General features: G+C 43.3%; 1 protein-coding gene across 1 annotated transcript in view; it reads left to right on the top strand.

The window, feature by feature from the left end:
• Positions 1-2,376: 2,376 nt before the first annotated feature.
• Positions 2,377-20,589, top strand: part of LOC146978786 (uncharacterized) — a 63,578-nt gene continuing 45,365 nt past the window's right edge. Inside the window, exon 1 of the mRNA XM_085790234.1 lies at positions 2,377-2,695. Within this exon, the coding sequence (XP_085646360.1) occupies positions 2,669-2,695 (27 nt within the window). The 5' untranslated portion in view covers positions 2,377-2,668. The remainder of the gene's footprint in view (positions 2,696-20,589) is intronic.

The following is a 20,589-nucleotide window of genomic DNA, read 5'->3' as shown; positions in this document are numbered from 1 at the left end:
ACTAGGAGTTGCTTTCAGTTAGAGTTTGATATCTCACACCTGCACAAGAAGCATCTACTGTGGTCTTACACAATCTTCACCCCCCTCCTGATGTTGTCCTTATATGCACTTCTCCTATCAAGCAGGCTTCGACAGAACACAGTGTACAACTTCTTTGTGTAATTCAGTGTCATGTATCACAGGCATACAGCAAATCACTACACACACACACACACATATTTTCAGATACATAGTGAATGGCCATTTCCCACACTTACCATAATAGGCATTAACTGTTCAACATTAACATGGACATTCCATGTATCTGTTAATCTAAACAATTCCTGTAAGTATTTAACATACGCAGTTCATGTCTTGCGTCTATGAACATGTTTTACGACCTTGCACTCATACTCCGGACGAGGCTAACATAAACTTAAGCAAGGCTCTCACATGAAAAATGTAAACAAAAGGAAAAGGGTACATTTCACAAGGGTCACTCATTGTCTCATCTATTACTGTTACTAAACACCTAATGCAACATATTTATATATCTATAAATGTATGTGCGTCTTTCTCTCTTATAACATCTACCTTCGATTCGTTTACTTCTAAGCAAAACATGTCCATGAAGTAAAGCTCCAATTCACACTTTCCTTCAATTCCAAGAAAGGGCACACATACAAAGAAGAACATAATACATGGTGATGATACAAGATATTAAAGCAAAAAGGTTAAAGTGTATAATATACTACACAGGAAAAATGTGAATAACAGGAAACGCATTCTCCCAGGGTACATTTCACAAGAGCCACTCATTATCTCATCTATTACTGTTACCTAATCCAACATTTTATATCTGTAAATGTATGTACGTCTATCTCTCTTATAACATCTGCCTTCATTTATATTTGATTATAAACTGTCAGTCATCACAAATTAAATTCCTATCGTCCTCCAGATTTGAATTGAACCGGCACTAACCTAAATTGAAGATAATACACCACAACTGTTTTTTTTTTGTTTGTTTTTTTACATGGTGTGGTATACTGATGTGTTGATGAAAAGAAGGGATGACCACTGATACGTCTTCACTTGTATTCAAAAAACAAGTTTATTAACAAGAAGAACAGTGTACCTTTTCTGACACCCCCATGTCCAAACGGAGAGGGGTGTAGTGTATTATCCACCTGTGCTTTTGCTTTAATATCTTAAATTATTGCATGTTCTTCTTTATATGTGTGCCTTGTCTGGAACTCAAGGAATGTGTGAATCGATGTCCTGCTTAGTGGTCATCTGACCTAATGGGATAGGTATGGTCCAAGATGACCTAATGACTCGGATGTCTTTTCTAATGGGATACAGGGAATGGGGGTTGTCTTCTCTAATGGACAAGAGACATAGGATACAGGATATGGGGTTTTTAGCTAAGTCTAAAAAACCTAAAAAAGCCTAAAGATCAATAGGTTAAGACAAAGGTCCTTGACCATCTGGTCTCGGGAGGTTTCTCTCTGTCCGAGGAGGTGGAGTTTTGGAGATAAGCCAGCATATAAAAAGGGAAGGTTTTGGGCCAGTCGAGAGAGATCTCATTTTTGACCAGAGATACTCCAGGATTCGGCATTCTTTGTACACGGTTCTTCTTCTTGTTAATAAACTTCTTTTTTGAATGCAAGCGAAGACGTGTCAGCGGTGATCCTTCTTTTCATCAACACATCAATATACCACAGGGGCCCTAAACCAGATGTGAAATGACCCTTGACCTACCCCCTAACTTTTAGGCAAGAACGCCCTGTATCTCAGGTGCCCTTAACCATTAGAGGAGACGGCAGAATCAACAATCACCTTAAACCAGGCACATGCCATTCGATCAGATTACTTCTGAGCAAAACATGTCCATCAAGCCGAGCACCAATTCACACACTCCTTCAGTTCCAAACAAGGTACACATACAAAGAAGAATAAATGATGATGATAATAAGATATTAAAACTAAGAACATAAAGGAGTATAATATAGCCTACTACAATGGGTTGCTTGAACCCGTTTGATCGTAATTGATGAATTGATTGTCTGAATTTCTGGCGCCTCTGTGTCTTTGCATGTGTTTTCTTAAGCTGCATTTAATTTAGCTGTAAGCAACAGGTAAACAAAAAAAGAAGGGAAAAAAAGAAGTATTTATTACTCTTCATATTAACACATTGCGTTCATTCTTTTATCCATCCATGTTGATGTTCAGGCTCTTATTTTTTCACCAAGATATTCCTATGCCATAACAATGTTTGGGTAATTTACTGATGAGCCCACCGCCCTGCGTGCTCCGGGGCAGGGCGGTGAAGGGGCGGGGTCTGTGAAGTAAATCTTGAACACAGCTGCAGGGCAGGCTGCAGAGTCAACAGGCTGCAGAGTCAACACGCTGCTGTGAACCAAACCGGACGGAGAAGAAGGAGAAGAAGGAGAAGGGCAAGCTGCACTGATGACCATCCACATGGACGGGACAGCTCGGCTGCAGAAGAGAAACTTAAACGAGTTAGTTTGTGTTGGACTCGACGGATTTTTTCACGGGAGACGTTTGACGAGAAGTTTCTACACATCCGCAGCTAATAACCTGCAGTAATTTCCTGTTCTGAGAAGTTACTTTTTTTTTTTTGGTGTGCTCTCTGCTGCGGCAGCGTTGAGAGTCACTTGAGACAATGGAGGGCAACAGCCTGAGCTGCCAGGTGGGTGGATGTGTGAATGTGTGCAAGCATGCTTCGGCTGTGTGTGTAGGGTAGTCAGCAAATGTGATGGAAACAGTTAGTCAGATCAGATATGATGCTTTTATCTTCCCGTTCAGCTGTTGCGCTAAACGACCAGGGGTCCGTTTCACAAAGCAGGTTTAGTGAAAACTCTGAGTCTGTTAAAACCCTCTATTGCATGAAATATTACTTAGGCATGGTAAAAAAAAAAGAAAAAAGTTTTGCATGTTTTTATTACGTAAAATTGTCTAAATATTAAAAAAATCTACAATCTACAACAATATGCAATCGTAGACCGTACCATAAAATCAACATTTTTGACCAAAAAAATTTTTTTTTTAAAGCAACACTCAACAAATCCATCTCATACTCAACCAAAACACACAAACACTGTTATCTAAAATGTCTGAGAACCTGGAACCTGGAACCCGTCTCAATGACGTACATTCAATCACTCATTTTATTTCATTTCATTCAGTTATCTAGAAGATATAAATGCAAGTCCATATTGAAGTCGTGTTCTGACTTCCCCGCGGTTGGTCGAAGGAAAGCATAAGGAAAGGATCACGAGTAGCCTAGAGAAGAAGTTCTGAGTCAAAGACTTGTTTTATTTAAGCAAAGATCTTTGGAGATTACGAGTAGATCTGTCTTAAGCAGTGATGGGAATAACGGCATTATTTTTTTCAGTAACGAGTAATCTAACTAATTACTATTTATTTCCACCATTACAACACCGTTACCGTTACCGACAATTAAATGAGGCGCGTTACAAACTACTCAGTGAAGCCGTTGTCCTCCGACTTGGCTCATCTCAGCCACAGAAGCTGCAAAACTGTTTTTTTTTTCTTTCTTCTCTCTCCTTTAGTGAGGGGAGGGGGGAGGATGGAGGGGGAGGGGCAAGACAACCGGATAAGTGATGATGATTGGTTAAGGCAGAGTAAGGTCTCATGCTAAGCCAATCAGAGGCAGTGTTCAGTTTGTACACAAACCACACACGCACGCAGTAGCCTCATACACACAAACTAGCAGAGGGAAGCTGCCGAGTTCGGAGGGAAAGCTGGCGTTTTCAAAGTGGAAGTACAGACACTACTTTAATCTCCTTGAGGTAAAAGGCAAGAACACACATGTGAGCTGTACATTGTGTCCCAGAGCGAAGTGTTTGTCCACGTCCGTTGTAAGCAACTCCAATCTACTGAAGCATCTCTCAACGGCACAGCGTCTACAAAACTAGTGGCCCAAAACACCGTTGTTGACACCGTTTGTGATGATAGCAGGGCTGTACTGCAAAGCCAGTTTAGTGGGTTAGCGAGGTATGTTGAGTCTAAAGCCGGGCTCTCTCCTGTACTACAAAGGTGGCTCTCTTTTAACCTGGCTAGACTGATGCTTAGCTCATAACCTGGTCCCGACCAAAAATATATAATGTTTTTACCTTTAAAATAGTCTCAGGGTAGATTCATACGTTGAATGCACCAGGAATTTTCCATATTTGCATACTGTTGCCAAATGGCAACAAATGTATTTTAGCATAGGCTATATGAAAATGTGTGGGGGCCGACCATTCAGCCTGACATCCTTTGAACCATTAACATTAAATGCAAATTAACTATTAAATAATTTTTTAAAATTGCAAATGGCATTTTTTTCATTTCTTCACATGGATAAATAAATCTAAACAAGTTTTTACCAAAATCACTCTGCTTTTCATATTTGAAGACCACATAAAATAAAGAAAAAGTTTGTCTGGAAAGAAAATACTTTCAGGAAGCCTAAACATATCTAGGTTCATTTGAAATTATTATATTTTATATTATATCCTATTTAAGAAATGGGCTGGAAAGGGTAATAGGCATAGACTGTAAAGGGCATGGACGTAGCATTCGTGACGTCACCCATTGGTTTTGGGGGGTCGTTTTTTGTGACTCAAATATGGCAGCCTTAACAGCGCCATGTTGGATTTTGGTGGGCGTGTACTTTCCATAATTTGGAGGAGAGGCGGTAACTCAACGGGTCAACCGGCCGAGAACCCGCCCACTGGCCTCGAAGCAACTGCCAAACTGAGCTAGCTGTCTCTGGACCTGTCACTCAACATTTCCATGCCCATATTTATGCGAAAATTTTAAACCTAATAATAGTAAAACAGTAGAGTTAAAAAAAAAAATTCACCCCCCTCAGAGTGTGTGCGGGGGTAGAAACTATCGGTTGAGACCAAAAAACGCGATGACTCCAGGCTTTGATCATGTTTATTGAGGATGTATATAGGGCTGTCCCAAACGATTATTTTTCTCCCGATTAATCTATCGACTATTTTTTCGATTAGTCTAGCGGTCGATTAGGTCGATTAATCGGGACAGCCCTAGATGTATAATCGAGTCGAATCGAATCAAGTCTCAACAAAATTGCACTCCAATAGATATTGACCGTGTGTCATCACAGTAGATGAAGTGAGTAAGTGACTGAGCTGAGGCTGTGTATGTCGCTCTTAAGACGGGTGGGGTGGGGGTGTCAGCGGCGTGAGCGGGTCTCTGTAGCGGGGACAGCTCCGTGACACTACTGTGAGACTGACCACCGGTGAGGGGCGGGGCTCACGTCAGCACCGCTGCTCGTTGAAGACAGCAGTGATGACGTGCTTTCAAGTCCGAGTCTCCAAACCAGAAACGTTTGTAACAACACCGGAAAAGTCGCTAGATTTGTCACTAGTCGCTTTTGTCAAAAGGAAAGTCATCAAGAGGGTTTGGATAGTCGCCAGATTTAGCGAGAAAGTCACCAAGTTGGCAACACTGACGTTACCTTGCGTTGCTCCTCACAGGCTCACATGCTGCCCTCTTGTGCCGATTTGGCCCGCGGGCTGGACTTTGGACATGCCTGCTCTAACCTTATATCTATTCCTAACTCCGAAAACTCCACCTTCTGTAGACAGAGAGGAGCTCCTATCCAGATGGTGAATGACCTCTGACCTACCCCTTAATCTTTAGGCCAACGAAGTCACCATATCCTGTATCCCACAACCCTTAGCCATTAGAGAAAACAATCATTCACATTGAACCAGACACATTCCATTAGATCAGATTACGGATAGGAACAGGTGTTTGTGTTTTCTAGCTGTTATTTAAACAGTGTACATTTTCGTACCTTCTTGTTTTTATCTATTTATGCACCGTACATGGGTTGCAGTAAATTTTGTCATGCACTGTATGATGACAATAAAGGATATTCTATTCTATAGAATATGAAACAGAAGCAGAGCATCAGTTCACACATTTTTTAAGTCCAGAAAAAGCACATACAAAGAAGAACATAAGATAATACAAGAAATTAAAGCAAAAAAGTTCAGGTGGATAATATACTACAAGATCTTCTTCATGTTTTGAGTGACTTCAACACTTAAAGGTCCAGTGTGTAAAATGGAGGGAAGGGGCAGTGTTTAGTTCAGTTGGTAGAGCACCCGCCCCATGTGTTGAGGCTATAGTCCTCACTGCAGGCGGCCCCGGTTCGAATCCTGCGTCGAACGCGGATGTTAGGTAACTTGTTACCGGAAGAGTGGAGGCTCCTTCCACATTGTGGCTGAAAACCAGACCTGCTGATCAGAGCCTCTGACCCAGTGTCTCATCTCTCGTCTCAGTGGCACTGCGAGTCTGTGACACAAACGCGCCCCGTAAACTGTAATCTCTTGTTTATGACAGATATGACTACACAAATACACACATCGTAACATGTATATGATAATCCATCGATCCACTGATTGATTATCAAAGACTTCGTTGAAAACGTATGCACACGACTGGAAGGAGGCTTAGCAAAACAGCGGAGAAGTGACCGGACTTGCAGATGCACTAAAAGATGCAATTTATGGGGTGGTGTTTAGCTCGGTTGGTGGGGCACCCGCCCCATGTGTTGAGGCTGTGGTCCTCCCTGCAGGCGGCCCCGGTTCGGATCCCGCGTCGGACGGCCCTGTCCTGCGTGTCATTCCCCTCCTCTCTGCCTCCTGTTTCCTGTCACACTCTCAACTGTCCTATCTAATAAAGGCATAAAAAGCCCAAAAATATACTTTAAAAAAAAAAAGAAAAGAAAAAAAAGATGCAATTTATAATTCGACAAGTCGTATTTTGATCAACATTGTCTCAAATTAATTATTTCACTCGTAAGCCGTGTAATAAGCAGGATAATGTAGAGTTAGTTGGTTGTTATGAAGAAATAAACCCCGACAGGAGAGATCAGACCCCTGAGTTTGTGGAGGGACCATGAACAGGAGTACCCTAGCTATTCAGAGTAGGAAAATGTTTCCTGTGCATTTCTGGAACAAGCATCTCTGTGGAGAGAGTTTTCTCCTCCACAAGAGACATTGTGAATGCACAGAGAAGTGTCCTGAAAGCTGGGCATGTGGACCAGCTTGTATTCCTCCACAAAAACCTTGAGATTAAAAAATAAGCACTGAACTGGAACAACATGTAAAATCCAGTATCTCAGAATATTTACCATATTTAATTTTTGTTGAGTCCTTCAAGGTCTTTTGTTTATTTAGGCAGATGGGTAAATTCCTTTATTGAGATTGCACAGAAAAAGTGGATGTTGCAGGGCTTAGTACTTTCTTTTGTTAATAACTGTTTACATTTTTTTTGTTAAAGACTGTGTAAAGTGAATTTCAAGATTTGATTGGAAACATATTTCATAAGTTAGTAGTATGGCAGCTGAAGATTTTAAAACCTAATTTCATCCACTAAACAAATTTTTCTAACATTCAAATTTGGCAGGATGGTTAATAAGCCATATGTCTGTTATGTGACTAATTTAGAAAACAAATCTAATTTCACTTTACACAGACTTGAATGTCTATTTTAAGAATCCTACAACCACTTTCATATTTGATTACATATACAATGAGAGGTATAAATTAATTCCTTTGTGGTAACAGTCAGAAAGTGTTGATGGTGCAGAGACCATGTTTTATTTTGATAACTACTTTGAAATCAAAAACTCCTCACACTGATTGTGAACCTCTAAGCAGTATCTAAAAATATATACGGCCTTAAGGTAACATTGTTTACATAATTTTTTCATCATGTCAGGCTAAAGACTGTTATTGCAGAAAAAGTAGTGTTATGTTTGATTGTACAGGGACTGCATATATTTGCAAGTATTTGAGACTTTTACTGATGGGTAGATAACCTATTAATTTCTTCAGCCTTCACATAAAGAGCCGATGTTGCAGGGACATTTTCTTTTTCAACTTTAGAAATTTTAACCTGTTTATAAGGTATATTACAATTAAAGGTGAACCTTTTAACAGAATCAAACAATCTGTTAACTTTTTTTCATTTGTTGTTTAGTCAAAAAAAACCCTGCAAATGCTTTTATTTATTCTCTTGTGAAATACAAATGTAGATCCCTCTGTTCCAATTCAGTAAGCTGATGTTAAGCATGTAACAGCATTGTGTATTTACTATGCTATGACAGTTTTCCTGCAATTAAATTCTTTAGAAAACTCAGTATATCGTCGTGCCTATGGCATCGCAATATATCGTATCGTTGCCCTTGTATCGTGATACGTATCGTATCACCGGATTCTTGCCAATACACACCCCTACTAGCAACAGGTAGAAACAAGTGCCAGAGACAAGTTCAGAAGTGGATTGTACTACACAGGGAAAGCCGGGTCGTTCAACAGAAGGAAAACAATCAAAGCAACATGCATAGGCGTCATTTACGCTGGGGACATGTCCCCACCACTTTTTGTCAAGAACAATTTTGTCCCCACCACAAAATTAACAACATTATCCTAATGAAGAATGACGAAAAAAACGTTGATAAACTATGACAAAATAGGCAGCCGAAACAGTGTGCACGGCGCAGAGCTTCTGCCGGAGCCAACTCGCAACAATGTAGCTTCGATTAAAGAGTTCTCACAGTCCGGACGAAGCCTCGCAGGCACTTGGCTGGTTACACAGGGAGCGTGCTTCTCCTGCTCTCTCCGCGCCGGTCAAGCATCGACCACTCATCTGTACTCGGTTTTCCACACACACAGGTCTGTCTCTAGCTCTGTATGTATGGCTGTGTGTGTGTGTGTGTCTCGTGTGCAGACGCAACTGACAAATATTTATAGACAGACAAGCAACAACTTCATTACGGGTAATCATCATTTTATTTTGAAAATTGACCGGATTCTCTCGCCTTTTCTGTGCCCGACTTCCTGTCTGGTACGAGCCGTCTATCCAGCTTGACAGACAGCGCTCACGGCTCGCGTGAAAAATAGAACAGATGGCGAACTGAAGCGCATATGGTCATTGTCCCCACCACTTTTCAAAGTAAACTGACACCCTTGGCAACATGTGTCAACAGCTGATATTCTTCTGGGTCCTGTTTCAGATAGTGGGATTTGTGCAGACTCTGAGTATATGACTCTGAGATGAGGGAAACTCAGAGTTTTTCGTTTCATAGAGCCGGCTCAGCGTAATGCTGACTCAGTTGCTATGGCAACATGTGCTGTGAAGCAAACCTGCTCCCTTGGCAGGTTTGATCCATCTAAGCCTGAGGTTGATGCCCACTGCGCGTGGAGCAGGAAGCGGAGACATTGTGAATGAAGTCGTGGACATCAAAGTGAAACTTATTTAAAGGCTGTTGAAGAGAGGATTATTAGAGTATTTTCCTTGTAATGAGTAGTAAGGTAGTCTTTGAAGTAGTTGTAGTAAACCTTGTTGCAATCCTGTTAACTCCATTAGTGGAGACATTTGTGTACTGACTACAATAAACCTGGGGGCAGAGGAAGGACACTAGGATGACCCACGTACAACCTTGTTTACTAACTGAACTAGGTTGTAAATTCCTATAGGTAGCCTACAACAACTGGGGTAGCCATTCGTTGAGTAATACATCTGTTGACTTGTTTTATGGCCTGGGAAAGCTAGCGCTTGTAGTAGTAACCAGAGTCATAAAGTGGGGTATAAGAAGGGACTGCAATCTCTGTTCTGGGGGCACTACTCTGAGTGACAACCTGCATGAGATTGACCAGATAGTTGTGTTCCTCTAACATGAAACAGCCATATTGTGCAGTAACAAGAAGGTTTGCTGTGACAGTCTGAAGAGCATGGAGGAAAGACCAGAGTTAGACAGCGTGTTAGAAAGGCATCAAAGGCAGGGATGATACTGCCAGAACCTGACCAAATTACCTACACCAGGCTGCTGGTGTTAGAATAGAACAGAATATCCTTTATTGTCATCATACAGTGCATGACGAAATTTGCTGCAACCCATGTACGGTGCATAAATAGATAAAAACAAGAAGGTACGAAAATGTACACAGTTTAAATAACAGCTAGAAAACACAAACACATCAGAAGCACTCTTAGAGTGCAATTACTGGCTAAAGCAGCCCAAAATTAGCTCATATATGAGCCCTCGTGCTCAGTGTGAGCCATGAGAGACAGACACATTCAGTGACAGGTTCAGAGTTCTGACAGCCCATGGATAGAAGCTGTTCTTTAGCCTGTTTGTCCTGCTCTTCATGGTCCTGAACCATCTGCCTGACGGCAGCAGGTTGAACAGGTGCTGACCGGGGTGGGAGGTGTCAGCAGATATTTTCAGTGCTCTGCTCAGACACCAGGAGCTGGCTATGTCCTCCAAGGGGGGCAGAGAGCAGCCAATGATCTTTTCTGCAGTCCTAGTTACCCTCTGCAGAGCCCTCTTTCCTGCAGCCGAGCAAGAAGCAAACCACACAGTCACACAATACAACATCACAGATTCAATGGTGGCTCGGTAGAAGACACCAACAGTTTTTCCTTGAGGTGGTTCCTATGGAGCACCCGTAGGAAGTGGAGTCTCTGCTGGGCCTTCTTAATCAGTGCTAAAGTGTTGGTCGTCCAGCTGAGGTCTTCCTGGATGTTTGCCCCCAGGAGCTTAAAGGAGGCCACTCTCTCCACACCCTCCCCGTTGATGGTTAGTGGAACATGGTCCCCTCTCCTCCTGAAATCAATAGGCGCGTTTCCACTGCAGGAACTTCGGGGTAATTTTATGGGGCCAGCCCCGTTGGTGCGTGTCTCCACTGCAGGAACCTCCCCCACAGGGCCGTTTACAGGAACTTTTACGGGGCCGAACGGAGTCCCTGCCTGGGGGTAGGTACTCAGATTGGCCCTGAAAAAGTCCTGGTGGGGCTTGAGATTTACTTTGTGCTGATTGGTCTGACTCAAAGCAGGATGTGACGCTAAGAGAAAGCCCCGAAATAAGCGGCATTTTTAAAACCCAATATTACTAAATACGAGATTGTGGGATTACGTGATTATCGAGACGCCAATCCCATCTTTTTTTTATTTATTTATTTTAGAAAGCGTCTATACTGCCGGAAAAAGAGCGGTAACGAAATATAAATGGTCATGTGAAAAATAATTTTTGATTGATTGATTGAAAACTTTATTGAACAACATTAGACAAGTGTTCAAAAGGATTAAAAACACAATAAAGCCCAAAGGCTTATTTCCATTATGGTCCTATTTGATGGTAGACAGTACACATGGATTTAAAAACAAGGAAGACAACCACACAACACATGGACTAAAGACATGGGAGAAAGACACTAAGGCACATAGACTACAACATTGAAGAAAAAGAACAAGATGAAATAGATAAAACAAGGGATTAGGTCCCAAACTGAAGCAACAAAACTTTTAACAGACACACAAACAATACAATAATCTAGTGCTTCACGGCTCTTTTGATAAAGTTAATTTATCGATTGGCTAACCATTTTTTTATTGAGGACTTAAAAAGAAAGTAGAAGGAGCTAACAGCTTTAAGGTTTAAAGGAAGGCCATTCCACAAGACAGCTGCTGAGTAAAGAAAAGAAAACGTTCCCATACAGCTCTTAAATCGGCAGAGCCTGTAGTCAGTGGAGCTCCCTCTGGTTGAGTAATTGTGTGTGTCACTGACTTTGGAGAAGTAGTTTACTAAATACTTTGGTGCCAGGTCATTTTTTATTTTATAAACTAAACACAGCTTGAGTTGAGAAACTCTCTCCTCCACTCTGAGCCACCCGAGGCTGGAGAAGTGGTCAGAATGGAGGTGTGTTCTGGGATGAAGTTTATGTACTACTCTAATCAGTTTGTTTTGACATGTCTGTAGCTTTACTTTGAGGCCTTTAGAGGTGCCAGTGTACCAAGATGTACAGGCATAGTCAAAGTAGCATTGTACAAGGGCATCAGCTAAGGTTTTTAAGGTGTTGCTATCCAATAGGCTAGAAATTCTTGCCAGGAACTTAGTCCTTTTGCTAACCTTTGTAATGACTCTTCAGGCCATAAATTCCCCTGATAATTTCTTGTCTAAGATACAGCCTAGGTAGGTGACCATTTCCCTGGCTGTGATTATAAAACTCTCTTAAACTCTCCTAAAAGTCCTAAATTCTTGTGACTTTCTTAGTTTGTCTCTGGACCCAAAAAGAATTGATTCTGTTTTGCCAAGATGAAGAGACAGCTTATTATCTACCAGCCATTCACTGAGTTTGGAAAGTTCTATACTAAGCAGCCTTTCCACCTCTGATTTCTCTTTATGAGAGACTAGTATGGCCGAATCATCAGCAAATAGGAGGTGAGGACAAGGTCCCTTCCACATCCACCACCTGTTCTCTACCTACCAAATATGACCTCACCCACTGGAGAGATGAATCAGAACAGCCAAGGGCTTTTAGTTTGTTCAAAAGGATATCATACTGGACTGTGTCAAACCCTAGAGGGACAATAAAGGTCTAAAGTAAAAAAAAAGCCATAAGACCCCGGTGGGTCCTGTCTGCAGTGGAGACACGGCCACCAAGAGGGCCGACTGGGAGGACGGTTCCTGTAGAAGTTCCTACCCCCTCCTTTTACCAGGAACTCCTCCAGTGGAAACGTGGCTAATGACCATCTCTTTGGTCTTGGTGCTGTTTAGCACCAGTTTGTTTCTGGTGCACCACTCCGCCAGTATCCCAATCTCCTGCCTGTAGGCTGACCCCCCCCCCCCCACCCGTGATCAGGCCGACCACGGTAGTATCATCGGTGAACTTGATGATGGAATTCGTGGGGTGTTTACAGTCATTCGAGTTTCTTAGATGGTAAAGCGGTGTGTGGTCCAGGACAAGTCTTCCATGATGTTTACTCCCAGGGATTTGTAGCTGCTCACTCTCTCCACCGGAGTCCCATTGATTGTGATGGGTGTGTAGCTGTTCCTCTGCCTCTCCTCCTGAAATCCACTACTATTTCTTTGGTCTTGGAGAAATGTAGGTCCAGGTTGTTGTTTTTACACCGAACAGCTAGCCCATCTACCTCTGTTAAATAGGTCAGTCTCGTTGTTATTGGAGATCAACTCCACCACCACTGTATCATCCACGAATTTAACAATGGTGTTGTTGGGCTGTGCAGTCATGTGTAGTGTGTACAGCAGAGGACTTAAAACTCAACCTTGGGGGGCTCCGATGTTGAGTGTGCGTTGCATGGAGGTGTGTGTCCCCATCCTCACCACCTGTGGCCTGGCAGTCAAAAGTTTGGCATGACCCGTTTTAGGTTGGCCCTGACCCTATAAAACAGCTAAAGGACGAGATTAATGTGCAGAGACAATAGTAAAAACATCTAGGGACAACCTAAGAACGCTTGCCTGAACAAAAAAAGTTTTAAGCCCTTTTTTAAAAGTGTCCACAGACTGGGGTTTTCGTAGATGTTCAAGGAGGGAGTTCCAGATGTGGGGGGCAGCAGAGCAGAAGGCTCGGTCTCCCATGGTACGAAGTCTTGTGCGGGGCTTATGGAGGAGGTTTGTACTTTGGGACCGGAGGTTACGGGTGGATGAGTGAGGGGTAAGGAGGTCTTTGAGGTATTGCGGGGCGTTGCTGTAGATGCAAAGGTGGGTGAATACTAAGAGAAATGAGATGGTTTACAGAGCTCTGGACCAGACTATGCTTCCCTGACCAACAACATCTTCCAGTGTCAGTTCACGAAGTCTGACACACTGTAGGTTCCCTGGTCCAACATTTATTACTACTATACAGGACGCAAAAGTGATTGTGTCATCTTTACGGTGATTGGATGAATCTGCGCTCACTTCCGTTGCCAGGGCTCCCCTCTTGACCTTTTGACTCCATATTCCGTGCCCTTAAAATGCACCCCCCGAGCTTCCTCTTTTTCAGCAACAGAAGCAGAACAGAAAGATAGCACATCCTGCAAACTTAGATACATCTTCTGCTTTCTCCTAACACTGCACCCCAACAATCAAAAACAGTTAAAGGTAATGTTGCTGCAGATGGAGTTGTTTATTCAGGCGTTAAGTCTATAACCTTTGAGCAGCTGGTCTACATCCTCAAACACATAATGTTCCATCTTGGATGCAGAGAGGTGAGTGTCAGAGGCACTTCCTAATTTCAAATGAATCAGCACATTAAGCAATATCAGCATTAATTAATTTTGAACCTTAATCACACAACGCAATAGAAGAACAAGAAGAAGAAAGTTTATTCATAGCACCTTTCACAGACAACAGTCACAAGGTGCTTTACAAAGCAGAGTGCGATAGGCAAAATTCAGTGACACATTGACAGACACAAATCAACAAGCAATAAAAAACAGTTACAATTACGAGAAATTTATAATTAATAAAATGCCAGTGTAAACAGGTGCGTTTTTAGCTGTTTTTTAAATGAAAAATGGAGGAAGCTGCTCTCAGCTGGGGAGGCAGGGCATTCCAGAGCCTTGGGGCTACTGATTGAAAAGCCCTGTCACCCTTGGTTATAAGCCTTGAGTGGGGGACGGCAAGTAGGCCTTGGTTTGAGGAGCGAGTGGTCTAGATGTGGTGTGTGGGTTCAGAGATCAGAAATGTAGGTGGGGGCTAGTCCGTGAATGGCCTGATAAGTAATAACCAGTAATTTAAAATGAATCCTAAAACATACCGGGAGCCAGTGTAGAGAGAACAGAATAGGGCTGATGTGTTGTGATTTACGGGACCTGGTGAGAAGCCTGGCAGCAGCGTTCTGAATTAATTGGAGATGGTCAGTGGAAGATTTACTAAGGCAGGAGAAGAGTGAATTACAATAATCAAGGCGAGATGTGACAAAAGCGTGAATGATCATTTCTAGTTCAGATGTAGAAACCATAGTTCTGAGCTAAGCGATGTTTCGGAGGTGAAAAAAGCAGGTCCGGGATAGATGATTGATTTGTTTGTCAAAATTCATATGCTGATCAAAGATGACACCAAGATTCTTAAGGTTGGGGTGTACCAATGGTTTTAGGGAACATAATATTGTTCACCTCGGAGACAATACTGTCAGCACCAATGATAAGGAGTTCCGATTTGTCAGTGTTAAGCTGTAGAAAGTTGCTGGCCATCCAGCTTCGGATTTCGGCCAGGCAATCACATAAAACATTAAGATTATGATTACCGCTGGGGTCGAGAGAGAGATATAGCTGAATATCATCGGCATAACAGTGGTATGATATCCCTTTGTACTTAGAAATGATTTTGCCTAGTGGGAGCAGATAGAGGGCAAAAAGGACTGGACCCAGGACCAATCCCGGAGGCACCCCACAAGATAGGGGAGCAGACTCTGATCTAAAAGGGCCTACGGACACAGAGAAGCTTCTTCCCGACAGGTATGAGATGAACCAGTCAAGGGCTCGCCCAGAGATACCCACATAATCCCTAAGTCTATTAATGAGGATACTATGGTCAACTGTATCAAAAGCTGCGCTGACGTCTTAAGCCAGGAACACACCGCCACGACGCTTCTCGACGCCGACGGCTTTGGCCGACGAGTCTGTCGCCTCTCGTCGGGAGAAAGGAAAAAGTGAAACACACTGCCCCGACTGCCGACCAGAGCGATTGAGTGGCGAGGACTCCCCCATAGAAATACAGATCAATTCTAAGTCAAAGTGGTAGTAATAATCTTTGCCATGTACAGTAACCATGTTGACTTAACAAAATAAAATGTATTAGACTGATCGGTTCATTGTAAAACATTTATTTATTTACGTAAATGTGGTGATTTCAGTACGTAGCCCAGAGGCAGTCCTGTTCACTTTTCATTCAAACAAACGCCACTGCCACAGTTAATTTCATCAATGAGACCAACATTAATCTCCCAAAAACAATTTAACCAGCCACGTGTTAACAGCGCTAAAGCCAAAATTAAAACAGTTTTTAGCAGCTTACTGCTGTGGCTCGCTTGCCGCGAATTGGCGATAGCCAATAGCCGATGCTAATTTCTGTTAGCCCGCCTATGGTGTTTTACATTGCCCGTTAGCATTAAGCTAGCGGGCTTTATATGCTTAGTTGTGACAGTGTTTCCTCCAGGATTTTTTTACAAAGTGGCGGCGAGGGTGGTCTGATCGACGGGGGGGGGGGTGCGCGCGAGACCGGATCGTCGACTAGTCGCTGATGACGTCATTCATATTTTTCCCATCATAACTATAATCCCAGGAGGAGGGAAATGCTCTGCAACAATCTGTATTCACTGACAGACAGCTCACGCAAAGAAATTAGTCCACAGTACAGCAGCTTTATAAACAACAAACTGTAAATCAGTTTGTTTTTTTGTAACATATACAGGTGCAAAAGAAAATACTGTAGCTACTGTTCATTAAACAATCAGGGAGGAAAACGACACACAAGCCTCGTCACCATCACAGTCCTGCTCAGTCACAGTTTTTGTTTTTCCTGGTTGGTTGCTGCTGTTGTTGTTGTGTGCGACGTAAAGCTGTCGATATGAGCGGAGTTTTTTTTTTTTTTTTTTAATTGCCGGCAGCCCGGACACACTGCCCGCGGAAGCAGCAGCTTCTCCTGCTCTCTCCGCGCCGGTCAAACATCGACCCGTCTGTAGGCTACTCGGTTTTCCACACACACAGGTCTGTCTCTAGCGCTGTATGTAGCCTATGGATGTGTGTCTTGTGTGCAGACGCAACTTATACTTTATAGACGGACAAGCAAACTTAATCATCATTTATTTTATTTTGAAAATTGACCGGATTCTCTCGCCTTTTCTGTGCCCGACTTCCTGTCTGGTACGCGCTCGTTCTATCCAGCTTGACTGCGCTCGTATTTTTTTCATTCAGCGCACTCAGCTGTTGTTTCAAGCCGCTACTCTTTAGGGCTTTGACATTTGTCCAAAAAATCATATTCGAACTTCGTTTGTTTATTAATATTAATATTCGAATATATTCGAATATTTATGTATCATATTTTTTTAATATTTTGACCCCCCCCCCCCCCGCCCGAAGCGACCGGATTGTCCGACGGGGGGGGTATAAAAGTTTCGCTTTCACTGTCCTGCATGCGCGTTTCTCTCTCTCTCTCTGTGTGTGTGTGTGTGTGTGTGTGTGTGTGTGTGTAGTATGTGTGCGCGCGCACGCATGCCAATAAGAAACAGCGCTATGCGGAGATAAATGAACGGATGACATGCTGCGGTGGTGTATTTGCGACAATTAAAAAAAAACGGCCCTCCACTCCTAAATGAATGTAGAGGAAACACATATTTCAACTTTTCCCTCCGTGGTTTGTAGAGTATCTATGGTCGCACTCGCAGCGTTTTGCTCCGCCATTGTTTATCAGTGAAGAAGTGTGAACAGGCGTTAACTACGTGATAACGTCATACTGTAAGTACAGGAGCCCCAGGTGATCAATGCTAATGAGCTGGCGTTTCACAACTTCAACAGGCTGAAAAAAAGCCTTTAATCTGGATTGAAAACTACGTTTTCAGGCAAACACATTTACCAAAAATAATGCTTATTACAGGTTCGAATATTTAGAGCTGCCCTAATATTCGTTCGAATATGGTTATTTTTTTAATATTCGAATTATATTCGAATTTCGAAGTTCGTTGTCAAAGCCCTACTACTCTTGTAGCCTACTGTTACATGATCAGCGACTAGTCGACGTCAAGCTCAAAACGTCATTGTGGAGCAGGGGACTAGTCTGTGCAACCCCTAGTGGAAACCCTGCTTTACATTGTTTTAACATTAAAAAAAAAAAAAAAATCATCATTCTGAAGGTGTGGCGGCTTTTATTTTGCCGTGGCGGTGCGCCACGATCAATTACATGTAGCGGAAACCCTGTGTGAGCTGTGTGTGTTTTGAACGTTGTTTCAAACTATGTGGGTTTGATTGAACATCTTTGATGTTTAAATATATATATATTGTCGCTTAATATATTGCTTTACTCTTCTTTTTATTTTGTATACCATTTTTACTGTAGGACAGGCTAGGACACCGTTTGTTTACTGTTGTCACTTCCGTCCCTCCCACACACTGCGCTGATTCGCTTAGGGCACCGCCAATCAGAATCGCCATAGCTAGCACACAGCCAATCAGAGTACCCGACGAGTCTACTCTCCCGACGGCCGACGAGTCCCGATTGAGCATGTTCAATCGGCCCCGACAAGACCCGACGCTCCCCGACGGAGAGGAACACACCAAACAGACGAGCTCCCGACGCCGTCCGACGAGGCCCGACGCCCGACGGTCGGGCCAGTGTGTCCCTGGCTTAAAAGCAGCAGAAAAGAGCACTTGCCAGCATCAGAGGACATGATATGATATCGTTAATGACTCTGACAGCTTGGACGCACTAGACGCGGAACCGAAGCGCAGCGCCCTGGAGCGGAGGGAGTTTCAGTTCGGCGCACATGTTAACCGGTCTGCCTGGCCGCACATCTCGCGCTGTCAAGCTGGACAGACGTGGTCGTACCAGACAGGAAGTCGGACACAGAAAAGGCGAGAGAATCCGGTCAATTTTCAAAATAAAATAATTAAATTATGATTAATTAAGTTGTTGCTTGTCCGTCTATACATATTTGACCGTTGCGTCTGCACATGGGGCACACAGACACATGTTTAAAATGACGTGTGTGTGAAAAACCGAGTGAATACGAGTATGAACGACTGCAGTCGATGTCTGACCGGCGCGGAGAGAGGAGGAGAAGTATGCTCCCAGTGCGACCACCCAAGCGCCCGAGAAGCCGCGCGCAGTGCGCGCGCCCAGCTTCCGCGTGCAGTGTGTCCAAGGGGTGAGGAGAGCAGTTTCAGTGGAGTGTTTCTCACTAAAGCCGGAGAAATTTATCAAATAAACTTTGGTTGATCAACGCAATATTGAGCTGCTTAGCGACCACTTTTTTTCAAAGGTTTGGAAGAGAAAGGCACCTTAGAAGTTGGTCTATAGTTGTTCAGGGTCGACGGGTCAAGGTTTGGTTTTTTAACTCATTGAGTGCCAGCCCTTTTATAAAATGGTCAGTGCCTGGTGCCAGCGTTTCGGGGCATTTTGAGTAATATATCAAGACCCACAGAATATTTTGTACTATGACTCTGAAAACACCAAATAGCTCAAAGGAAAGAGGAGACTCTCTATTTAACTAGGGAAAAAAACATTTGTTTGTAGCTTGTTCCATTCTTGATATATCTTAAGTTGAATAGAGCCTGGTTGCACCAAAAAGACCACTTTTTTTCTAGAAAGCTGAGGAAAATGCATTTTTGTGAAAGAGAGTCTCTCAAGAAAAACAGTGATTTATCCGTTTTAATTTTGGCTTCAAAAACATGTAAGACCTCTGAAAATTTCATTTCACATGTTTTTTCATTGTACAATAAAAAAACAACTAAAATACAACAAGTAGGAGTCCTACTCTGCAGAGTGATGCCTGCTCTCCTCCTTCTCCAGTTGCTGCCCCCTCACCCTCTCCTAACCCCCTCCTCCCCTCTCCTACTTCTCCTCCTGCTGCATCCCCTCATCTCTGAAGTAGGGAGGGAGACGTCATGGCGTTTTCAGACAGCAACTGGTGAAACTGACTGCGCGATCCACCTCCGCTTTTGCTTCGGCATTTTGGTACTGATCATCTAGATCAGTTTACCTTTCCTGCCTCCTCTGATCACTTCATGCTGGAGCTATGCTAATAGCATCCGTGGCTAAGCTAATTGTTCCAGGCTCTGCCCGTCGTTTTTCTCTAGAAATAGAAACTTTTTCCAACTTTTTTATCTCCGTACCGATCGCACTCGTCTTCTCCTTCTTCTTCACTTCTTGCTCTGATCTACAGTCTTCTTCGTTCTACACATCCCAGAAGCCCCAAAATTACTCACAGTGGCCCTCATTTATCAAACTTGGGCAGGATCTGGTGTAGATTCTGGTGTAAATATCAGTGTACGCCAAGTGTCACGTGTGATTTACTAAAAGTGTGTACGCTGCTGATTTCGGCGTAGAACCGGCGTGGTGGTGATAAATCCGGCGGCTGAAAACGAGCGTAATTTAAATGTCACGCCCCGATATATTCCTGCTTTAGAGGCGTTGCCCTGCCCCTTTTACGACATGGAGACACGGAAGACGGCCAAGAAGAGGGACTTTACCGACATTACCGCGTTGAACAGGGAGAGGGCGGCCGCGGCAACATTAAATATCTGGACATTGATGGATTGATAGATTTTGTGATTGATAAGCGTCATCCCGGTGGATGGAGGCTGCAGACGCACGTGTCACTGACCACGTCAGGAAACCCAGCGATCTCATGAAATGCTCCTGCAGTTTACTAAACACAAGTGATTGAGGAGAAATCATATAAGTATATTACTGCTGCGAACGCTACTTTATAACCATCAGCGATATGGTTTGGCTGATGGAGGGATAAACACCGGCCCGATGTCCCGCTGACAGGTCCCGGTGGCGGAAAAAAAAAAAAAAAAACAACACTCCGCCGCGGAGATCAGCTGCACCTGGTGTCCGGCAGAGAGACACCAGCCGCTCAGCGTCCGGCAGAGAGAGAGACTGAGCAGCCGTCCGGTCATGCTCTGGTGCAGGAGATGTTGGAAGTTTGTGTGTGTGATATACAATTACAGGTCTGTCTGTCATTGACTGTTTACACAGCTGATTAATGAGCATCTGTCACATCGTGGTTTTTAATTCATCTCAGT

This window comes from Trachurus japonicus, chromosome 11 (genome assembly GCF_045865225.1).
Source record: "Trachurus japonicus isolate A0001 chromosome 11, Traja_1.0".
Classification (NCBI taxonomy): domain Eukaryota; kingdom Metazoa; phylum Chordata; class Actinopteri; order Carangiformes; family Carangidae; genus Trachurus; species Trachurus japonicus.
The sequence above is the reverse complement of the archived record's forward strand: the minus strand, read 5'-3'. Positions and strand labels throughout refer to the sequence as shown.